This window comes from Gadus chalcogrammus, chromosome 12 (genome assembly GCF_026213295.1).
Source record: "Gadus chalcogrammus isolate NIFS_2021 chromosome 12, NIFS_Gcha_1.0, whole genome shotgun sequence".
NCBI lineage: Eukaryota > Metazoa > Chordata > Actinopteri > Gadiformes > Gadidae > Gadus > Gadus chalcogrammus.
In genome coordinates, this window is record NC_079423.1 from 3,622,637 (window position 1) to 3,647,636 (window position 25,000).

The following is a 25,000-nucleotide window of genomic DNA, read 5'->3' on the forward strand; positions in this document are numbered from 1 at the left end:
CAGGTGGTAGAGCGGGTTGGCTGGTAATCTGAAGGTTGTTGGTTCAATCCCCGGCTTCACCAAGCAGTGTATCGAGGTGTCTTTGGCAAAGCACCTAACCCTCACTGATTGTCGCGATGTGATGTCCGAATCCGACAGAAGCGCCTCAAGGCCATGCAGCGGCGAGAGCCGAGCGGGAAAAAATGATGATGATGTATACAATAATGAGAAACAATTGTTTGATTAAATTGTAATCTTTTTGATTGGATAAACCAAATTATTTCTGATAGATATTTCTTAAATGAGAACCAATTGTTGGAGTGAATCAATATTTTTTTGTTTAGGATTTAACATACGATTTAAATGTATTAACTTCATTCAAAGAATAGAATTATACTTGGTGCCAAGTTGTATTATTTTGTTTTATGAACATAGGAAATATTGTTTGAGGCAAGCTATATTTGTCATTGGCTCAAGTTATGTAATATAGATGTGAACCATTACCCATGTTTTTTTTACTTGGTTCAACAGAAGGCTTTTTCCAGTGCATGCGCAGGCTCCTTATCAAATATAACAAATATATATGTATGTTGCTGGTGGGATGATGACGCTATCAGTTTTTATGTGAATTTGCTAACACAGCAATTCCCTACCCCGCCGATATCCAATACCAGCGCTAATGCATTCCTACTTCAAAAGATTATTTTCCCTTTATGACTCTACGTCCTAAAAATACCAGTTTCTATAATTATGCTGACCTATATTTCAATAAGGAAATAATGTCCATGCATTACAGCGATTACAGCATGTTAGTTTTCCTGTACCACCCGAACCCCTTTCATTCATCATCAAGATAAAAGATTAAGACAACGTAGAAAAATAGTTTCTTTATTAAAAAAAATCTAGTCAGGTACAACTTAAGCGAGAAGGATGTGATGCTTTCACAGCCACAAATTGTTTGGTCTATACACCAAAGAGGCTCATTAATAAAACATAGCATTCATCAAATATGCATTAATACACACATTATTGGTCTGGTTATTGGCTATTGACACAAACCAAATAGGGACCAATGGTTAACAGTCATTGCCCATACAGGCGTTGTGTAACGGCTGGCCAATTCATTTGATCATAGAGCAGCAGAGGCATGTATTAATTATTCAGTCCTATTCAGACGACACCCAGATCTGTCCTTGACTCACAAAGGTAAACAATCTCTCAACCGCTGTCTCTCTTTTGATCTCCCTCTCTCACTCTGCTTTTTGTTGCTATTGATCCCAATCCCGTGACCACCGAACAAAACTACTTTTGGGGCCTCCACCTCACCCACACGTGTCTCGATTTCAACCTCCGCGAAATTTAGCTTTTTTGCTTTTCTAAGTACTTCTGCCATTGTTTCCGACAAGACATAATACTTGCATCTGAGTCTGTTTATGCAGATCGCATTCATGAGGTTGTTTGCATTGACCATTTATGGTTAAAAAGGGGCGTGTACAGGGCGGAACGTGAAGCTGATTCAGCTGCGCACACTTGTAGGCACTCTGTGTTTTATAAAGCAAAGATTGCTTAGAGGTGTGCGTACGCAGGGTTTAGTCTTTATATTTTTTGGCGCACGCAAAACTTGGCTTTTGGGCGTACGTACACTTTTAGTAACGATCCCACACACAGTTTTATAAATGAGACCCCAGAACTTTACAGGCAGGCAAACACGGCTTGGGTAACGCAGGAAAGCGCGTTACTATAGTCTAGTAAAGTAGTGTAGTTACCGATATTTTAAACGTAATGCGTTACTTTACTTCGTTACCCAAAAAAGTAATATCGTTACTGTAACGCGTTACCCCCAACACTGATCATGATAATATTGATAGAGGTAGTTAATCCTGCGCCATACACGTTTCCTATTTGCCACTCTAGTGGCTTGAGCTGTAGCAATAGCCAGAGCTAGATCATTTCTGTGAGCTGTAGCAACAATAGCCAGAGCTAGATCATTTCTGTGAGCTGTAGCAACAATAGCCAGAGCTATCATTTCTGTCTGGAATCACTCATGTCATAGATCAATTTTGTTTTTTTCATGAAACGGTAATTCCATTTAGTTTTGTTGTATGGTCCCTCCCCTATGCTCCCTGCTGTAAGATTTCTGTCCGATACTTTTTTTTCCGATACCTTTTTTATCTTGGAATAGATAGTGGCAGTTGAATGCTAGAATAGTGCAGGCTTTTGTGATTCAGGAACACAGCACAGTGTGTCGAAAGAGGTTGAGCCGGTTGTCTGAGGTGAACGTGTCTGTGCTTTGTTGGCGTGCCTCAGGTCCTTCCCTGGAGCTCCAGGTATGGAGGATTCTCGGTCACCATGACGACAGTGGCCTTCAGGATGTGACTGTTTTGTGGAAGGTATTGATGTGTCATTGTTCAAACATTAAATGAAGAAAGACGACAAAGCAGGATCCTTTCAGTAACCAGGATAGCAATCACCCAACATACTGTTCACATGTACTACATACTAACCATAAGTGGCAAGCTCCTTTGCATGTGCTGCTGAACTATAGGGATGAGTCAGTAAAGTGTGTTCTGTTTCCCCTCCAGCCTTCTCCTCAAGAGGACTACAGCGGTACACTGTGGGGCTACGAGGTGCGCCCAGACAGTGCGGCGAGCAAGGCGGTCATCTGCCCTCCTGATCTGAGCCTGTGTGTAGTCCAGGTGTCTCCGGACGTTCATACGCTGTGGGTCAGCGCGGTCACCTCCTACGGCCGCTCCCCGCCTGCCGCTGTCCACCTCATACCCTCAGGTACCGTGCCACAACGAGCAACCGCCTTTCATAACATGACGTGACAGGTAAAACATAACATGGCATCACATTCCCATGGACAACATGCCATTACATTCCAGTTGATAACATGCCATCACATTCCCTTTGATAATATGACATCCAATAACATTGCGGTACCTTTGATAACATGACATATCATCAGATTTAGGGGTGGGCGATACTGCAAAATTTGGTTTGGATCCAATAACAAGTTATATGGTAACAGAATCGCCGATAACAATACCGATACCTTTTATCATTTAGAGCGGCATGTGTATTTTCATGCAAGGGAGAGCAGTGTGTCATTGAGGGGAATGCATCATCAGAACACTAAATCTGAACTGATGATATGCCAAAGGTTATCAATCACAGTAAGGTGAGTGGTAGAATTGCATTTCTACCTGCCACATGTGAGACCCGGGTTTGATTCCATACAGAAGCATGTATGTAGCAAGTAATTTACTTTAAACGCAAATAACAAAAATATACTTTTTATTATGGTAAATTGAATGCGCTAACATTAAATTTCAGTTTTTGGAAGAAACAAAGAGCACCTAAGTATTTATGGAGAACAAACCAAAAAAAAAAAAGTTTGTACAGACAGTTCGACTCTTTAAATCTCATGAAATGGGCCAAACAGAGAGAAATTGAAACTCGTATCGATCCTATTGACGCTAGATCAATCTTCAAAAATTAGACGTAGTATCTGTCAGATCACATTACATTACATACACAGCATTTGATAACATGTCATCATCACACATTACCATGTGAACGTAACATACCTCAGACATTACCTTCTGAAACGGCCTTCTGAAATTGGATTACCTTTCATAAAATTATATAAAATTTCCTTGTAAAACATAACATCACATGAATTACATTTAAATACATTGTTATGTGATATAACACTACATACATTACATAACATTACACTTTGCAAAATGTAGATCGACAGAAGCTGTGTATGTGATAATGATAATATGATGATTTAATATGCAGGATTAGATCATGTGCTCAGGAAATGCATACTTAGTATGCGGGGAGGGCTATTTAAAAGGGATGATGAATGCTTTATTATAATGTAGGATTTATTTCTGGAAGACTTCTTATTTAATGTTTGCTTCACTGCAGGTGTTCCTGGGCCTGCTTTAAAGAGGACGCTCCGTGGTGGACATGGGAGCGTGGTACTCTCCTGGTCCTGGCCTCCCCCTGGCCCTGGTGGCTCAGGGGGCACTGGGGAACTGGTCAGCTATGTGACTGAATGGACCCTTCGACCTGCGGAGCTGCGCTGGAACATTCTGTCCAGAGATCAAAACACTACCTTAATCGGAGGTGAACTCATCGCTTTGATTCAAAATGGTTATAAATTGTTTATAATAACAATGCCACATATTTGCACTACATTTCATAGTGCAGATTTGATTGAACTAATGAAGTAGAATCACTTTTACAAAGTATTAAGTCATAAATAATGGCTGTGTAGTGCTTCACAAAAACAAGTTGAATTTGGTATTCCATAGTTGGGTATATTGTTATTATAGAATCTTATGCCTGATTAAACAGTGCACTCTAGTGGACATTTGGTGCAGCACACATGCATATAAACTGCCATAACACCATAAAGCCGCCCCCAAAACAAGAAAATTAGAAATCAAAGATTCAAAGGTATTTATTTGTCACATACAGGGCATGCAGCGAAATATTTGTCTGACATACCTGGTACTAGCTTTGCTAAACAAAATAATAAAATACGATATAATTAAAATAAAAGAAAAAACAAAATACGTTTTAACTGAAATGAAGAACATTATAAATATCTGTAAAAATGTATGAAATTAATAACACACCACTGCCACTGGTCCTCTCCTTTTGTACTGTTACAGGTCTGTTTGCCGGTGAGCGGTATAACGTCTCTGTGTATGCTGTGACCACTAAGGGCATCAGTAAGCCATCTTCAGTTTTGGTGTACTCCGAAGAAAAGAGTAAGCTTCAAAACATGATAGTCTTCCTTATCACTTTTTTGCAAACACCTCTATTGGACCATATTCAGTTATTGTGTGTCTACCATAGCAAACCTCTCCTCTTTACACACAATGATCCTCGATTAGTTTTTACTGGTGCCAGATTTTCAACCTCCCCATGTGTTGCTCCAGGGCCTCTGTCAGGGCCCAAGGTGTCAGTGGTGGACCACAAGGCTGGCCGTGTCCTGATCCAGTGGGAGGAGCTTCCTGTAGCATGTCAGAGAGGTTTCATCACAAGTTACACCATATATGTCCGCACGCTTTCCTCCAGCCCCAGTGAACAGAACAGTAAGCTTCTAGACGGACTGGTGGCTTTGTGGTTAGTGTGAGTGTGAGTGTGAGTGTGAGTGTGAGTGTGAGTGTGAGTGTGTGTGTGTGTGTGTGTGTGTGTGTGTGTGTGGTGTGTGTGTGTGTGTGTGTGTGTGTGTGTGTGTGTGTGTGCTTGCAAGTGTGTGTGTGCAAGTGTGTACAGAGTGTACAAGTTTGGAACACAAAAATGGTAAACTTTACAGTAAGGGGTGTTATACTTTATACATATATATAGCGTCCTTTTAAACAGAGGACTAATTTTGTCTGCAGTATGTCTGTGTATGGGCTTTACCCACATGGGTGTTTTGCTGTGCAGAAAGCTCATTTACATGCACTTAGGGGCTTACCGTACAGCATGGGGCATATTACTGTTTTGGTAAACACCGCATACTCCGAACAGTCATCAAGCTTCTCAGTATTACTTTCCACAAAGCATCATCAGGGCTCATAGAAGACTTAAAGTAACAGAAAAGGACCAAGAAAAGTGCTATCATTATGTTTTATTTCTTATGTTGAAAAATGAAAAGGCAAACAGGCAGTTATGAGCGAACAGAAGGAACTTAACCTTAAACGTTATTTTCTTATTTACATGTTCCCGGTGCTCGTTCTGTATCATAGACTATTCTAGAACTCTTTGACCACAAACAGGAAGCTCTTTGCATGAGAAGCCATGTGGCTACAACTGAATGTGCTTGCAGTCCTTAGCCACATGCTGCACAAAGAAGAAGTCATGTACTTATGTATAGGTCACCACTTCATTTCACACACCTTTGGGTTTTCTCTGCTTGGCTCATGAATAGCAATACCTCCTGACACAAACCAGTTAAAAACCTGTTTTAAATGCTTCTCAGTTGTTTTGCCTGGCATCCTTGATTGTGGAATAAAATATACATAAATAAAACCTATACATTGGTTTCTTTTAACCTTAATGACAGAATATATCTAGCATGAATAGGTTAGCAACTGGAAGAAGAAGAGCTTAATTTAAAGAAAATGTACAACCATAAATGACATTGAACAATTAGGAAATGTGAAACGATTTAAATACTAACAACCTTTTTGCCGGATTACCTTCCACATAGACGAAGCTACCCATCATTAAATTATGCATGGATCAAATGTAATCATTTGTGTACTACGGTATATATCATTGTATAATATTGATTGGTGGGATTGCCCTGTTATTTCTCTCAAGTAAGCGTATCTGGCTCAGCCGCTCGGCGCGTGTGGCTTGACTGTCCTGAAGACAGTGTAATACTGGGTCTCTCATCTGCCTCCAACTCAGCCGGAGAGGGACCAAAGGGAGAAGGGGTCACCTTCAAGCCCTCAGTCACACATCCTATAGGTGCATACCCTCCGTACACCAGCACTTCCAGTACACATCCTGACACATTCAATTGACCATCATCCAGTAAACTTCCCATACCCTTCCAGGACAGCTCTAGAACACCATCCTCCAATACACAATCGTTACACATCCTCAACACATCGACCACACATTCAGTTCACAATTCTCCAATATACACTGGCAGTACAGCTCCTGTTCAACATCCTCCAGCACACGTCCACTCCACATACAGTAAACACTCCAGTTCACCTTCCTCCAATACACACCCACTACACATTCAGTACACATGTACACACCTCAGAGTGCAACTCCAGTACACCATATAGATCATTAAAAAGTTTAAAAAAACATGAGCATTGTTAGTATTTTGTCATGGTGCTCTGAACCTGTCCACTTGATTGAGTTTGCTTCCATCTATCTTGCTCTCTCCTAGCCGGATTGGTGACTGCTCTGGTTCTCACCATAACCTTCTTCTCAGTGGCTGCACTCATCTTTATATGCTGGAGCTCTGTGAGGAAAAGGTGAGCTACAGAAGTCCTGTTACTCCAACGTTTTGAACAGCATTTCAGAGTCATATCCGTTGGTTGTAAGGGGGATACTTAATTCCTCCAGTTATCAAACATGGTTATTATGAATCATTTAGGCTTCTAAATTTCAAGGGGATTCTGCTGCCCCTTTGCCACTCTTGTAGTGAGTATGTTGGCCTTAGCGTGAAGTACTGCCTAACCCTAACCTTTCCATAGACATCCACATAGTTATTCTATATACCATGACTTTTCAAGCTGTTAGACTTTTGAAAGTCTACCCTATAACCTTTGTACATTCTCTTTCTCAACCACTAAAACGCTACAGAATCAAACAGTCATGCATTTCCTGGGGACCGTCTTGGCTTGTTGAAAACGTACCGAAACCTGAAGACAGTAAAGCTAATGCACTTTTGAAGGTAATCGCTGAGCTATGCTCAAACTATTATCATTTTGCTATTCTGTGTTAAAGCATATTTTAACAATTTCCAACGTCATATTTGTTCCTACTTCCCATAGGTTTTTAGCAATCATCATACATACTAACAAATGCATCCAATTGTATAGACCGGAAAGTGTGTCCTATCAATCAGTCAGTCATCAATCAGTAATCAGTATCCCATAGGTTTTTAGTAATCATCATACATACTAACAAATGCATCCAATTGTATAGACCGGAAAGTGTTTCCTATCAATCAGTCAGTCATCAGTATCAGGATTATGTTTGTTTTGATTTCCAGGGGAAGTACGTCGAAACCTCCGCCAGGCCATCCCGCCCAAACTCCCATAGTGACCCTCCTCTCTCACCCATCGAGGAGATCCCCTGGGAGGAAACCCTCCTCCTCCAAACCCGACCCTGGCCTGTCCAGGCTCCGGGGTCATGGCCGGGGCTGACAGCAGAGATGGAACGGCCCCTTCCCGCTGAGGGGCCCGTGGAGTCGGTCAGCTACAAGCCTCATGCTCCGTGCATGGAGGAGGACAAGGAGGAAACGGGCCATGGAGGAGTGTGCGGAGAGCAGAGGGATGTACCTGACACACCTGCGCAAGAGCGTGGCAGCGGATGCTCGCTCACGCTCAATGGGTTTCCAAAGTTGAGCTCACTCTACGGTGCGGACGGGGATTTGCCTAATATGCGATCTCTGGGGTTTACCGAGGGCTCTGGTAGCCGTCTGTCTGGCCTCCTCTGCAGCGGGGTCTTTTTTGGGGGAGCTGATACTGAGGGCCAGGGGACTATGTGTGCTGGGTATTCAACGGGAGGAGAGGGAGACCCCTGGAGAACCTAGAACCTAGGAATCTGGGGTTCTGGGTATTCATTTGGCGACGGAGACCCCTGAAGAGGTGTTATGATGTTGTTCATTCAAAGTTTTGTTTTAGTGTTCGTAAAGTGGCTGTACTGACAACAGAGCAAGGCAGCATAAACCTGCTTGGAAGAAACCCATCGGTTCAAATCAGTCTATGAACGAGTAAAAGAGTACAATACTGCATTACTGAAAAATGAAAAGAAATACACAAGCGTACAGTTAATGGAGTCAAGGGGGTTATGGATACTTTGGTCAATGTTTGTTTATGTATATAACACAAATCTTTCTTAAACTAATTTAGTCATCAAGATCTTTTTCTTGTCTTACATATATCTAGTGCCCCTTAATCCCTCCTATAATAGTAACACTTCTAATAATAATAGGGAATATTCATTTTGTATTGATTAACAATTTTAATTAACCAGACACAATTCAGTAATATGAATCAGTTTACAGTTAATTAACAGTTGACCAAACCACAAGTAATCATTTCCGAATGCTGTTTATGTTTAATAAAGATGTGCATGTTTAGTACGGTATTAATGTATACATTATTTAATAGGGTTTGGGTAAATCCTTACTTTTGTTTATTAATGCTTATTAATTCATTGACTAATGCTAATTAACGGTTAACTCATGTACCCTTATGTAATGTTATTGTAAGGGGAGTATCAATCTAACACTATCGCAAAATATGAAAAATAAACTTGATTCTTCTGTTTGTTGTCTAAACGCTGTTGTGTGCCTTTTAAAAACTGAATTTCCTGTTTTTACTTTGCAAATGTGTTATTTGAGGTTATGAAAATTAAGGGTAAATTTGCTATTTTTGACCCAAGTGCCTAGCCACAGATTATGTTGCATGATACACACATTAGTTCAGTATTAAGTTGGTCGGCTTCTTCCTGTTGGGCTCTAGCTTGGCCTTAGAATGGAAGACGACTGGTCATAAGTAAACCATTTCTAACAAACATTACAGAGACCGATCTGAGTTGATAAATGCTTTTGACAATGTCGTCACAAGACAAGGCTTCCCCGAGGACATTTAAATTGTGTGCAGATTTGTATTTAAATGTGTATTGCTACAGTGGCCAGTCTACACAGTGTTGATTTGAAGCCTTTACAGACACTTATTTACAGTTTACTACTGCTGGCCGAGTTTGTGATCACGAATTACACACTTACAGTCACCCTCCCCAAGCCACCTCAGACTTTAGATATGAGGCGATGGTGAGACTAGGAGAACCTTAACCCATGATAAATTGTTCTTGGATTTAGGCTTAAGGGTTGTGTTTTGTTTTGTGATTAGGGTTTTTCATTTTAGGGTCAGGGTTTGGTTTAAGGGTTAGGGTTTAGTTCCCAGGACAACGGTCTACAGTCCGAGGGAGAGTCCCAAAGGCCTCTAGGCCTCTGGGAAAGGACCCTCCCCCAGGAGGACCTCGGACTGGGAAGGGACCCAGCACAGGGCCCACAGTTCAAGGATGGCCCCCAGGGTGGCCAGGGTCAGGGTTCCTAAGTGAACGATCTCTTACGGAATGAGAGAGCTTCCAGGCACCTTCCCCTCAACATAACATAATTTCAGAGGAAGTTGTTGATTGGCTACTGCAGATCAAATGATGGGAGAAATGGCTGATTTGGCAGGCCTGTTGTATCGCCTTGTAAGAGGGCAGAGATGTTTCCGTTCATTTTAACACTATGTCTGTATAAATACATTTTCAGCTTGATTGGCATTTTTGCTAGGTTTATTCTCTGGTTCCCAGCGAAAAACTAGGCCATACGGATCATTCCACTTCCTGATAAGTGTCTCGCTTCCCCACCAAAAATATCGAACCGAGTCCTTCTCCATCACGTTAAATAATATAGCTTCTCATTATTGACACGACTTATATTACGTGGCCTTCATATGGTCATTAGCTAGCCTCTTATTGTCGTCAGTTTTGATGCAATGTCAATGTATGTCTGTGAAAAACTATTCAAATAGGACTAACGAGGAGGTGGGATGAGTCCCTGACAAGAGCAACCATGTGCTTGTGGAAATAACAATGATAAATATTAAAATAATGATAATAGGTACATAGATAGAGAGACAAGTAGAAATACAGATCAGTTTAATTACAGTTTTACTCAGTCGCTTTGGTACATTTCTCAGATCAGAATTGAAATTCTCAAAACTACCTGTTCAATCTTCACATCATTTTGTCACTTGTGCACATCAAAAAAGCAGTTTCTCATTTCTTTGAACAAGTTGCCAATGCTTTGGTACATTCATGCAAATGATTATGTACGATTCTCTGCTCTTTCCTACATTATCAATGGCTGATATCATGTTGATCAAAATGTATTGCAATGGGTCTCTATTGTATAGTCTCACCCCCACAACATTTAGGTATTAGTTCATTGCATAAGTCCTTACATGCAAAATGGTTGAATGAGTTGTCATACATAATATGTCAAGCATATTTCTATACATTTCCATTGACTTTTTTTCTAAATCTGTCCTGAATTGGTAAATTGCTACCAGGTGAATCTTGACTTTCTCTAAAGAAGTGAAATGTGTGAAGTGTTAGATCAACCAACGATCAACCAGTTTACTGAAATAGCTCAAAGGTGCATCTCATGAACCACAAACTGGCAAGTATATTTATAGCTGGAGCACAACACAATGTTACATTGTATGACAATGGAAGGACAAGGAATTGGACGGGGTCAACAGCCAGAGAGAAGAAGAAGAGGAAGAGGAGTGAGGCTGCGTGAGAATGAGAATTTGTGGCCCAACAGACAGGAACGTCATGGGTTGTAGGATGACTGCACTGTAATTCCTACAGCAATGCATGTACAGTTTACCCTAAGGAGATTTTCCTATGTTCACACAAATTCTCAGACAATGTAACATTGGGTTGTGCTCCAGCTATATATATACTTGCCAGTTCATGGTTCAGGAGATGCACCTTTGAGCTATTCCCAGTAACCTGGTTGATCATTGGTTGATCTAACGCTTCACACATTACCCTTCTTTAGAGAAAGTCAAGATTCACGTGGTAGCAATTGACCAATTCAGGACAGATTTAGAAAAAAGAACAAAAAAAAAGAGTCTAATGCCAGTGTATAGAAATGTATAGAAATATGCTTGTCATATTATGACAACTTGTTCAACCATTTTGCATGTAAAGACTTATGCAATGAACTTATACCTAAATGTTGTGGGGGTGAGACTATTCCATAGAGACCATTACAATACATTTTGATCAACATGACAAGCAATTGATAATGTAGGAAAGAGCAGAGAATTGTACATAATCATGTGCATGGATGTACCAAAGCATTCGCAACGTGTTCAAATAAATGAGAAACTGTTATTTTCATGTGCAAAAGTGACACACTGACGTGAAGATTGAACAGGTAGTTTTGAGAATTTCAATTCTGATCTGAGAAATGAACAAAAGCGACTGAGAAAAACTGTAATAAATTATCCTTTTATTGAACTGTCTGCTATTGGGTCCTACCTGCCTGCCTGCCACCCGCTAAACGTGACAGATGTAAACTATGGCTGAAGTTTTGAAAACAATTATTGTAAATTGTAAGTTACACCTTAGTGTATGGGGGAGATTGATTGCAAGAGACTGGACAAGATTCACATTTACGCTTTGACTGTTTGTACTGTAATTTGTTGACAGACCATGTCATTGCTAGAAATGTGAACATAGGAAAATCTCCTTAGGGTAAACTGTACATGCATTGCTGTAGGAATTACAGTGCAGTCTTCCAAAACCTCATGATGTTCCTGTCTGTTGGGCCACAAATCCTCAGAAAATGTAACATTGTGTTGTGCTCCAGCTATATATATGCTTGCCATTTCATGGTTCAGGAGATGCACCTTTGAGCTATTTCAGTAAACTGGTTGATCTAACACTTCACACATTTCCCTTCTTCAGAGAAAGTCAAGATTCACCTGGTAGCAATTTACCAATTCAGGACAGATTTAGAAAAAAAGTCTAATGGAAATGTATAGAAATATGCTGACATATTATGACAACTTGTTCAACCATTTTGCATGCAAAGACTTATGCAATGAACTAATGCCTAAATGTTGTGGGGCTGAGACTATTCAATAGAGTCCCATTACAATACATTTTTGATCAACATGACATAAGCAATTGATAATGTAGGAAAGAGCAGAGAATTGTACATCCTTTTTTGCATGAATGTACCAAAGCATTTGCAACTTGTTCAAAAAGAAACTGCTTTTTTGATGTGCACAAGTGACAAAATGATGTGAAGATTGAACAGGTAGTTTTGAGAATTCCACTTCGATCTGAGAAATGTACCAAAACGACTGAGAAAAACTAATGGGGAACTCAATGTTGTGGTTGGCTACTGCATGTAGGGGGAAGCCTGATTCCTGATTAGGAGTTCTTTGTCCGACCAACTAAGGTTTTGTTATAGCTCCTCTGCAAGTGATAATAAAGTCTTTATCTTTCAAACCTTGTATTTCTCGGCCTCTCTTAGTTAGTTAAAGTGTGGGGTTTTATCCACTTCAATAGATAGTTCAATCCATGGATTGATTGAACGATATGGTGAAAGAGAGAGACAGACAGACAAATAGACAGTGAGACAGACAGACGGACTGACTGACTGACTGACAGACAGACAGACAGACAGACAGACAGACAGACAGACAGACAGACAGACAGACAGACAGACAGACAGACAGACAGACAGACAGACAGACAGACAGACAGACAGACAGACAGGTAGATAGATAGATAGATAGATAGATAGATAGATAGATAGATAGATAGATAGATAGATAGATAGATAGATAGATAGATAGATAGATAGATAGATAGATAGATAGATAGATAGATAGATAGATAGATAGATAGATATGATTAAGTGTATTCACTCGTTATAACAATGTAATATCTGTGCGATTGTTGATAACAAACTTACTCATGCTATAGATGCCTGACACCAGAGGTTGATGTCACAAAAGGTTATAATATTTTATTTAACACATTATCTAAACTTAAAGTCTACCCAAGAAGGGCACAATAATGTTGAATGCAGAGCCAGACAGTATTGGAGTACATTTACTTGAGTACAGTACTTAAGTACAATTTTGAGGGATCTGTAGGCCTACTTTACTCGAGTATCATTTTTGGGGAGCACTCATGACTTTACTCAAGTAAATTTGAGAGGCAAATATTGTAATCTTTACTCCGCTACATATCTATCCATAACCGAGAGTACCCGTTACTTCTTCTAAAAAATAAAAAATAAAAGGAGAAAAGAAAAATCACGGAAACCCTCAATTTGTTGCTTCCCTCTCAAACTTGATAAAAACAAGTACTTCAGTACTTTTACTTAAGTAGACATCTGACTGTAGTACTTTCACTTGTACTTGAGTAAAATTTAGCAAGGGGTATCTGTACTTTTACTCAAGTAAGGAAGCTTGTACTCTGTCCGCCTCTGGTTGAATGAAATCAAAAAAAATATCTAAGAGGGCTTAAATGGGGATGAAAGCTGGGACTGTCAAAGGATCCCAGATCAGCTGCTAGGCCTGGCAGCATGCAACCAACCCACCAACAACATCAAGAAGAGGGGGGGAAAGAACGTGTCAAATAAAGACCACCCCCACAATTGTAAACAAAACACAAAGGTCTAACCCCCACAGAGACCCATTAGCCTCCATCACACGGGCCGGGCACAAATGATGATGCCTGCCAGACCATTAATAACAACCAAGTTAACCAAAAATAATAATGCATATTTCATTAGTTGCTTATCCAGTTGCCAAATGGAAGCCCCAAGCTTGTCAGGATATCTGATCAGCAAACCACCGAAACCAAGTTTGGTGCAAAAGGGAAGGCTCAAATCTTGTGCTCACCCCTTGCACATCCTCCCTCCCCTGCTCTTCAGGGTCCTAAAGGCATATCCTGCCGATAGATAGATTGTTCGATAGCGTTAAATCCACGTGCCAAAACAACACCCTGTGTCTCTCTTTCGTTGAGAGACGGCAGTCCACCATAGAAAGCTCCTTCGGGTCCCAAGTGACCTAGCCTCCATCCATGGTTCTCGCGACCAAACAGGCAAGACAGGAAGCGCTCCAGGGGACGAGCGAATGGTTTGGCAAGTGTTAAATATGTATTTATTTGTAAGCCTATATGTGTATATTCTGGCTGATTTAACGGATCTCTAAAACGCTGTTCATTTCCTTTTAAGTGTAGGAATATAGATAATCATTGATTACATCATTATATGTCATAGACTATAATACTGTTTGGCAATGATTGTTCTCGTATCATTGGTGTGATGTTGCTGTTTGTTCAGCATCAGTATATGTTGTGTCTTTTAATTTTTTTTGATTTGCCATGGCACCCAAATGATTTAACTAAGGAATAAATGATGTTTTATTTGACTTTGTCAGCTGGCCTACTTTAGTAAACTTGGTGATGTGGTCATTTGGGAACCCCTGAAGAGGAACTACGTCGCGGGTCAACGAATGGCTCCAAAATTCCCAACATGGTGCGTTTGCATAGTCACAGCGCTGGTTGTGCATTGTTCTACAGGTGAGAATCAACTCGTCATAGCGTTTAGACAGATTATTAATTAATGTAAAGGCCGCCCTACATTTCACTTTCAAATGTTTTTGCATCGAAATAATCCCACGTTGAGTCAAAGTTGCACATTTCACATGGAAATAATTGGAACACAGTTAACGCCTCGCCATGAATCCTTGTTAAACTTTTGTAGCCTACTACAGCTATCTAATAGCTGTCAATCCGTCCAGTTTTTTATTATTATGAACATGATATCTCCACAATTGTTGCTAAATCTAAAGCCAACATAAATTGCTAATGGGATAACTGACATCATCAGGTGAAGCTGAACATCTCAACTTGTGCTCTGTTTCCAGGCTCTGAAACATGCAAGATCTGGTCCAGCGCTGGAGAAGTTGTGAAACGAGGCTCCAGTTTTAAGATTTTCTGCACATTTCCATCCACCTGCGAGATTGAAGTGCATTTAAGCGATAACTTGCGCCAATACGAACGTCATAATTCGTCCACCGTGTACATTGACGCTGTAAACATAACAAACAGTGCGACGTATAGCTGCCAGTGCAAGCTCGAACGCTATCTCTGTGGAATCGATATTCTTGCAGGATGTAAGTATATTAATTGAAACAATCTTTAGCATGCTTATTCCCCAACAGTTGTTGCTTGCTGACAGTTAAAATAACTGCCATGTTATTGTTCTTGGTGGAATTGATACTTTAATGACACACACAGTCATATGACATTGTCGAATTTATTTTTGTGATAGTTTATGAAAGTCCATGTTGCTTTTATCTGAACACAAAAACGTATTTAAGGAACGTAACATAATATCGAATCTTATTTATTCGCATTGTCACACCCTTTTTGAGAAACGTGTTAGTTTTTCCCTTTTATTCAACCTAACTGGGTTTGGATTTCTCCATGTTTTGGGGTTTTGCTATAGATCCACCAGGCAAACATGGAGCCCCAACGTGCATAAAGAGTGAAGAAAAGAATAACGGAACTCATGGTTTTGTGGAGTGTAGATGGAAAAGCTTGACGAAAACCTATCTACCCCCTAATTCTACTCTACGGTGAGTTAATGCCTCATCACTATCAGCTGCTCAACAGTAAAAAGGCACACTTGTATTATGTGGTTTTCCAGTTGCGATAATCAGTTAGTTACCTGTCACTATTAATGGATTCAGTGTATTCACTTGACTGATGAACACCTCATGCGTCACAGGGTGACGTCTCTGCCCAAAAAACCCAAGAGCATCCCCGAGACTCGCCCTGGGTCCATTGAGGGCCCAGGGTCGTTCACGTTCAGGGCTAACTTGATGGTAGAGAGTTCTGTCCAGATGATTTCCGTGGAAGTCCTCGCCCACAACGTGCTGGGGCGGTCAGAGTCTGACACCTATAACTTCACTCTCAGCGACATCGGTATGGAAGCCACACCCACTCATCACCCTCTTCAAACCATATGAGAGACGGAGCACTGCAGTGTTTGCAATGGTGTTCATGTTCATTGACAGTTTTGACCAAGCTAGTAGCGGATATACGAGAGGATGAGTCAATTTCGAAAACCACATTGGGTTCAAAGGATTACTCTTTTCGAGTGAATTGCTTAATCCTACACCTAACTGTAATCAGCTAAAAAGAAACAAGATCACCTAAGATTGTGGTAATTTTTAGAATCAGGGGGGGATTACAGTTACAAGCAGTGTATTCGTGTAGTCGTATGGTTGTTTATCTATTCTAACCCATCAGGGGGGATATTCGATCTGATGGTTGATGTCACCTCTTATTTGAGAACCTGCTCTCTGGTGCGGTATTCACTATATTGACTAGTGGTCTGTCCCCGTCTGAGATTAGCTGTTTTTTTTTGTTATTCCTACAGTGAAGCCCTCGCCCCCCGTTTTGAACCTAGTGGAGTGCTCCTCGAGGTCCTGTAACATCACCTGGGGCCACTCCCTGAAGGTCAACCTACAGGTCCACCTACAGGTCCAGTACAGGGATGTTACGGATCTGTTGGTTGCAGAGGAGGTATGTATCCCACATCCCACACATCCAGACTCTGTAAGATCCAATGTTTGTTAGAGGGCTTGTTAGTACATAAGAATGCATCATTTGTTTCTTTTGGATGGCAATTCTTGGCCTTATTGAGAAGACTGAAGAGAGCTGCAGTACTGTCAAATCCTAAATAAATATTAACATACTGTAACCTGTTAGTCCCCATAATGATCAATCATTTCATGATTGATTACTAAACAATGACCAAAAATGGACTCATTGCAATGTGACGCTTTGATGCAAAAGCCCTAAACGTTATGATGCAAATGAACGCACTCGCAAAAGACCTTGCAGAGATGTATACCAGAGTCCTTATCATAATGTTTTTAATGTATATGCCACACGTCCCTTTGTTGAAGCAATGCCACTAATATAGGAGTCGTCAAATCTTGCTTATTCATATTTTTTCGACCATGACATGGAAAATGCTCCTCAGAATGCAAGTGGCCTTGTAAAAAGTCCAAGTTTAACTGTAGGGATTAATTTTATTGGTATGTCAACTGTACTGTCATTGTTACCAAAGCGTTTATTCACTCTCAGCCTTCCATTTATTTTCACCATTATTTTTTAAACATGACTAGGCCGACGGTTAAGCCCAGCAGTGAATAACATTGTGTTTGTCGTGTGGTTGTCTTCAGGACTGGCTGAACACCTCATCTGAGCTGCCCTCCGTCCTTTCTCTAGAACCATCCAGGAATTACTCCTTCAGAGCCAGAGCCAAGCTGAACAGTGGACTCTGGAGTGACTGGAGCACACCGGTCCAAAACAGGACTCAGGAGGAAGGCAAGTGATAGCCTGCCGCTGTGGCTTGACAATGGCTGGAGGCCCACATTTAGTATTTTTTGGTATTTTCACTTTCATTTCATGGTCTCACATTCTTGGGACCTTTTCAGACCGCATTATACCGCTTTTTAATTCCCCTTGTAAGTACAGCACAGTAGAGTCACTCTATTTCGAAGCACTAGTTGTTCAGTCTGGCAGGTTGTTGTTTGTGCTTTTTTGTATTTAACCAAATGTGTTTGAGCAGCTATGGCTTAATATTTTGCAAAAGTTTCCCATGGGTGATTTGGATGTTGGGCTTTCTCATTGCTAATTAATAAGAAATAATTTTTTTGAAGACTTTATGACAAGCAAAAACGGCTCAAAGCTTACCTTTTCCCTAAATATATGACCTAGTACGCCACTTTCAAATTTCAAATGCAGTGCACAAACTTAAATGTAAAAATGTTGATCAGTCAAACAGACCTGCTTAATTCTGTGTATGGGAAAATCATCATTCCCTTCCTCTCAAGTCTTAAATGCTCAAAGTTTACATAGGAATAAACCTTATTGTCTGTTAACAGTTGTATGAGCCATGGGACAAAATAACACATAAAGAAAATGATTGGCTCCAACAGAAATGGAGCTGCATTCCATCAGCTAGTGTGACAGTGAGTGTTGTCGTTTTGCAGCTCCCAACAAGGAACTTGACATCTGGTTTGCCAGGGCCACTTCTCCACCGAACAAGTTGACTGTTTACTGGAAGGTAAGTGTTTTCAACCTCTTGGCCTTGTACACATTGAATCTTAAGAACTTGTTTGACGTATTTGCTGTCTTACTATAGTTGCATAGTATAGTTTGGTTGGGTTTAGTTCTGGTTTAGAGAACATTGTTGGTTTGCACACATTTCAATTGCTGTAGCCAAAGCATTAGTTATGGTTGTTGTTCTTACCATTTTCCACAGATATGAAAGGTCAGCCCTTAACCACTTTTGTGGCTTCACACTTACACAGACACACACACGTACACACCACACCACATCACCTTATGCACGCACACACACACACACACACACACACACACACACACACACACACACACACACACACACACACACACACACACACACACACACACACACACACACACACACACACACACACACACACAACTGATTAGTCATAGCAAGAGAGGCTACTGAAAACCAGACAAAATGGCTGTTTCAGTTTTACACGAAAAGCAGTCCCTAAAATGCATTTTTTTCCTCTCCTTTTTATGAATACTTTTTGGGAGTTTAATTTTTACCTCAGATATACCAATAAAAAAGGAATCTGGAACTTTCGCTGACTACCTCATATGCAAATGTGAAAAAAAAAAAGATATAATCAAATGCAGTGGTTGAGAAATAAGTGCCATCACCACTTTGCTACACAAATTGTACTGCAAGAAGCCTGTAGCCAGTGGGAAACACTGGAAAGAAAAACTCATACTTATGCTCCATGTTTGTTTATTTAGCAAACGTCAATTGACAAATGCACGCTTTCTGCAGTGTGGTCCTACTGCAAAAAATACAATGAACGTCCTTCTGTCCCTGCAGTCGCTGAATGAATCTGAGGCCAGAGGGAGGGTGCTGGGATACCTAGTCCATGTAAATGACAATCACACGGAAAGCCGAACCACACACAATGTCAGTGCCAACGACGCACGTTTCTCAGTCGAGTCCTGTGTAAGTTGCCTGGTGACGGTGTCTGCATACAACTCCAAAGGCTCCTCCCCTCCGGCCCGCGTCCCCTCCCTTTTCAAAACAGGTGAGGTGCTTACTTAATTATTTTTGCAATGAAGCCTTTATACAGTCTCTCTTTCCTAGTTCATCGTTTTTATTATTTAGAAATTACTACAATACCACTGTACTGTGGAGTAAAATGAATCAGTCAGTGTAACCCTTACATCATAGACTCATCATAGACATCATAAAGGTCAACAACCTTTTCAACATGCAGTGCCAGTTTGACATTTTCTCGTTAATGAGTGTGCCTTAGGCAACAATATATAAAAAATGAAGTTGAATTATGACACAGCGACCAAAAACATTTCCAGAAGACCTGGAATTGTACTATTTTCATGTAGTCCACAATCATGCATCAACATTTGAAATGTCTTTTGGTTGTTATATTTGCAACATGGGCTTACAAATTATAATTAGCCTACTTATTCCACGGGTCTTTTCAATGTTCCGTTCACTTGCATGGGCACTTCACAACTTCCGGCGGTCAATTATTTTTTGATAATTCATTGGCAACGGATGAATAATGACCGCTATCAAGGTAAACAAAAGGACTTTTTGCCTATGGTATCACTCCGCTCGTAGTCCAGTAACTTGTCAATGTAATAAGCGGGATATGTATCAACCCAAGCGCTGTCGGTTGCTAAGCGACGACGTCAACGTCTTGGGCGGACTATTTCTCTGCTGATCAACACTATGAATGCTGGTAACAAATACATTGTAAATAAATTGTTTAGTTTTGGGAAGTAGCCGTGTAATAAGCGGGATAATGTATAGAACTTCGCCGGTCAATAATGACCGGCGTTCTATACATTATCCCTTACATATGCCCCATCTTAAAACACCATTCCCAGAAACTCATTGAAAAACATATTTGCACTGTGAGAAATGTAAAAAACGAGAATATATGAGAATGTTGAAACCATCCACATCAATATCTTTAAGACATGTACAGTTATGCAAAACCATGTGAAGGCGATGCATACAGCAACAACACCACTTGCAACAATACTTTCAATATTTTCTTTTCTATTACTCACAACATAGGTTTAAACACTGCTTTCTGTTTTTTTAAATTTGTAATACTTTTTTAAATTTTTAATAAGAAAAGAAAATATATATATATATATATATATATTACAAAAAAAAAAAAAAATGTAAGTGTGCCAATGATTATGCTGCCCCATGCCAGTGGTGGCACGCGTGCCTAGGGTTGCCGACCCCTGAACTATCATCTCAACTACCCACTCCTCCATCTTCAGCTCAGCCCCCTCAAGAGTTGCATGTCACTGAAAGCAAGGACAACGTCTCCCTCTACTGGAGAAAGGCAGACCCTACATTGCAATCCACTGGCTATCTGGTTGAGTGGTATCTGCAAGACCAGCAGTTTGAAAAGCTCCAATGGATGCGACTGTCCAGCGCAGAGAGTCAGGCAGTAATCACAGGTGACAAGGAAGACATGCTTACATGCTCACTGCAAAAACGTGTTGTTTCACTTTCTCAGCCTAATAATTGAATGAATTATTCTCTTTTGGTTTGCAGAGATTGATCCAAATAAGTGCTATGATGGAGCGGTGTATGTCTTCTATGAAAACGCTTTGGGCAAGGCCAGTTTTACTGGTGTCAACACTCTAGTGTCAGGTAAGTGCAGCCTTCCCAGCAGAAGTCTCTTGCAGCCACTATGCCAGGCCCCACCCACCTCATAAGGTAGAGGCTGTGATTGGTAAAACGAAATAAATTAAACTGTATAAGTAAATCATCCCTAAGGTATAAAACCTTGTCACTTTGGATAAACAAATACATTTTGTTAACTGCTAATATAGTACAGACCTGCGATTTGTTAATGTTCCAACAAATGAAAGAAAACACATATAAATGTAGCTAATTTTCATATATTTTCTCCAAGTAATGTATGTGTGCCGGTACTGGTGTTGAACTGACTAGTATTTTGTCCAATTACATTGCTCTGTTATCTTCTGTTACTCATATCATGGGGTTTTACGGCTAGCTTTTGTTTTGGACGTATTCAAATATCAACGCTAAGCTCTACCCTAACCATTTTCACAAACCCAAACACTTATTGAAGAGCTTTGTCCCGCCCCAACCTCCTGTTTTATGACGCCTCAGGATTTTTTTTTGAAAGGAATGCCGTTCGACTGCTGTTTGATAGGACTTTTAGTCAAATAAAAGAATCGTTTTTTTAAATGATCATGTTAAAAATGACAAAAACTGGCTCCATAACAAACAGATGTTCTAGCAACACATATGCCTTTTTTAAAACCCTTTCTGTCTGCGGTTTGAAATTAGATTTTCCAGTGAGTCATGTGAACGGGGAGCTCTTTGGTTTACAGAGCCAACAGGTGCGCCGTCGGTCAACAGGGACGGTGAGGGCCAGGCGGTGACCTTGACCTGGACACAGATTCCCCGGCATCAGCGTGGAGGGTGTATCCGCAGCTACACCGTCTACGTAAAAAACAACAAGGACCCCGAGCACATGAGTGCTCGCTGTGAGTATAATGCCCAGGGACCGAACGATAAAGCCATGACGTAGCGCGCACAGCCCTGTGGTTCTAGTTTAGTGGATAGTTTACTTCTTCTTGGCTGCTTGTCAGATAAACAGAGCACATATAAGGCATCCTTTTGTCTCTGGAAACTCTTGGCATTTACAATTATTAACGGCATTCAATAGACTAAATAAATCATCAGAAATCTTCTCATTATTAATCGACTATGAAAATAATGTTTAGTTGCAGCGCTAGTGCACAGATGAAAGTGGCCTGGCCTCTCGCACCAAGCGACTGCCGTATTACATTCACCACCCCCCTCTTCACGTGCTAGTCCGTCCACCAAAACCCAGCTCTGCACCTTCTCCTCTTCGGCACCCGATGGGGGAATGCACCACCAAACCAGCGGCTTCATAACACACCCTCCCCACCCCCACTCCATGACCCGGCTGCCCCCCCCCCCCCCCCCCCCCCCCCTTGAGACCTTCCCCGACTTTCTCCATTTTGTAAAACAGTATGTGGCCAATTTAAAGAGTTGATAATTGCATTGTTGTCACTTGAACCTTGTATACAGCACTTACAAATAATTGAAGAAATAATCCTTCCATCTAGGATGTATGTCATTGTGTGTTGTATATGGTTGTGTGTTGCAGACCATGTCCCTGCGTCAGAGCATCAGTACACCATCGACCATCTGCCTCCAGACACCTACATAGTCTGGGTGACAGCCTGGACAGAAAAAGGCGAAGGACCCCCTGGGGAAACAATCAAGTTTATCATCCAACGTAAGCCCCATGCTGCTGCTATATAGTCAACTCCTTTCAATTCGTTTTTTTAGCGGTTAGATTTGTTCCACACTGACCATAGCTCCCCCTGGTGTAATCTGAGGGTTAAGCGACCATGTCATTGAACCCATTTCTTTGTATCTCTGGGTCTACATGTCATGGGTTAACATGTGTTCTTACATGTTTTCCTAATTTTCACTCTTTCAGAGGGAACAAACCCACTCCATTGGCTGTTATTGGCAGCCTCTGTGTTCATAGTTCTTCTGCTCTGTCTCTTCAAGTGGCTAGCAAGATGGCAAAGGTAATGAATGTATTCCAACGACTCTTCAATAGGAGCAGCTTATTGTTACCCCTAAGATCTAGTTTTTAGAGCAACACATTGATGGGGCCATGTGTTGCTATATAATTTCCGCCTCATGTCTCTGTGCAATTGGTATCCTACTCTGTAGGCTGAAGATGATTCTAATATCACTGAAAGATGTACCAGATCCCATCAATAGCAAGTTGGCAAAGTCCTTTACAGATAACAAGGTATGTCACTGAATTAATAAAATGGATTATCACATTTTATCATGAAACTGTACACGATATTGATAAATATCTAATCGTCTGATTGAGGGTAATTCCATAGAGGCTGATGGCAATGTACTGACATTTTGGTAATTAACTTTATAAATTTCCTTTCACTCAAATATAAAAAAAAAATATTTTTATGATTTGAAGTGCATATTTTCTCATCATAATTCAATTGGAAAATAGAACTTGGTATCACGATAAGTCTATATCCTCAGTCCATGCAAAGACGATAACATTTAATTATTGCGGCCCAACACTGTATACAAATAATTTTTCTTTGTTGACTCCTTGAAGGGCAAGATGGATCTCCACGTGAACCCCAGCGACTTCTCCTCAGAAGAAGAGGAAGTCATTGTGAAGTTCATGGAGATTCAGAAGGAGAACGACGAAGACTTCGGCCGCTGCGAGGGCCCCACCGACGCCTCCTCTGTCCATCGGCCTGATTGGGATTCAGGGACGGAGCCGCAGACCCCCTACCTCAAGAGTTCTGCCTTGGCCTCAGACAGCTCCGACTACACGCACAGCTCCCAGGACACGGGCACCACCGCCGGCTACATCGCCTCACAGGCGGAGCAGAGTGTACTGGAGGAAGGGCAGGAGGAAGAGGAGGAGTGTATAGACCATTACCCCAGCAATGTCTTTGATGAACCCATCGTGTTTGGGAGGGGGCTGACTCTTGATGCAGTGAAAATTGACTGCAGAAACTTGTGGGAGAATGACGGCTGAAAGGCTGGAACCTATATAAACAAGATGTGTTTTTTAGAGGTGATGGCTGAACAAACTTTATTATTTAAGGCATGGTTGCAATTTGAGAACAGGTGGGGCCTGAACCCACCACACACGTTTGGACTCACAAGTGCCCTCTTGGCCGCCATTGGGGAAATTATTAAGGTTATTTGGTTGCACAAAAGATCAAAGACGAGTCAACGTAATCTGCCCCCTTGAATGTTTTGCATAAGGACATTAGTCTGTGAGGAAACTATTGTTATTGTACAAATGTAGTAGATGTGTTTGACTAACCGTTTGTAGTTATCCTCAGTTTATCCTCGTGAAAAAGTTGAGGGAGCTGGATCCAAGTCTGAAAAATCGTATCTAAACATTAAATCCGGCAAATAAATACACCAACCGTTGTTCATATTGATGAAAAACAGTAGTTTAATTCTGTGTTCCATTTACCTACCTGTTGCGGGATGAGGATACCTGTTGAGTGTCTACCAACGTAGGCTTCTCTTTGTTCGAAGGATCGGTGTAGGTGTGATTTATCGCTGACTTCCTGGTAAATTAAAGTGATGAATTTGCTCACTTATTTTCGCTGGAATGCATTATTCATTAAATGCATTTATTATTGAAGTGTGTGTGTGTGTGTGTGTGTGTGTGTGTGTGTGTGTGTGTGTGTGTGTGTTGTGTGTGTGTGTGTGTGTGTGTGTGTGTGTGTGTGTGTGTGTGTGTGTGTGTGTGTGTGTGTGTGTGTGTGTGTGACCAAACTCTTATCTCTAGTCTTAAACTAGGCCTACATTTTCTTAATGCAAACCTGGTTGGTGCAACGAGAAGGGATTATTATTAATATTCTACTTATCATTGTATTTGTTGAATGCCCCATCTCTTGGTCAGTGCAAGTGTCACCCGCCTTGGACAAACTATAAAACTATAAGCCTTTGCTGGAGAAATGCAAAAATAAACTTCAGACTTGGTCTGTT

The 25,000-nt window shown here is 40.9% G+C and overlaps 2 protein-coding genes across 2 annotated transcripts; both read left to right on the forward strand.

The window, feature by feature from the left end:
• Nucleotides 1-1,831: 1,831 nt before the first annotated feature.
• On the forward strand, nucleotides 1,832-10,574 carry LOC130393434 (oncostatin-M-specific receptor subunit beta-like). The gene is made up of 10 exons (XM_056604117.1): nucleotides 1,832-1,849; nucleotides 2,166-2,369; nucleotides 2,562-2,763; nucleotides 3,919-4,119; nucleotides 4,671-4,769; nucleotides 4,941-5,096; nucleotides 6,313-6,462; nucleotides 6,899-6,986; nucleotides 7,318-7,408; nucleotides 7,730-10,574. The coding sequence occupies exons 1-10, from the start codon at nucleotides 1,832-1,834 to the stop codon at nucleotides 8,270-8,272; spliced, it is 1,752 nt and encodes a 583-aa protein (XP_056460092.1). The 3' UTR covers nucleotides 8,273-10,574.
• Nucleotides 10,575-14,227: 3,653 nt separating this feature from the next.
• On the forward strand, nucleotides 14,228-24,598 carry il12rb2 (interleukin 12 receptor, beta 2a). The gene is made up of 16 exons (XM_056603367.1): nucleotides 14,228-14,416; nucleotides 14,715-14,856; nucleotides 15,204-15,452; nucleotides 15,788-15,917; nucleotides 16,070-16,266; nucleotides 16,724-16,869; nucleotides 17,535-17,679; nucleotides 18,348-18,421; nucleotides 19,253-19,463; nucleotides 20,701-20,883; nucleotides 20,981-21,079; nucleotides 21,790-21,945; nucleotides 22,596-22,727; nucleotides 22,935-23,028; nucleotides 23,177-23,258; nucleotides 23,598-24,598. The coding sequence occupies exons 2-16, from the start codon at nucleotides 14,790-14,792 to the stop codon at nucleotides 24,027-24,029; spliced, it is 2,397 nt and encodes a 798-aa protein (XP_056459342.1). The 5' UTR covers nucleotides 14,228-14,416; nucleotides 14,715-14,789; the 3' UTR covers nucleotides 24,030-24,598.
• Nucleotides 24,599-25,000: the final 402 nt, after the last annotated feature.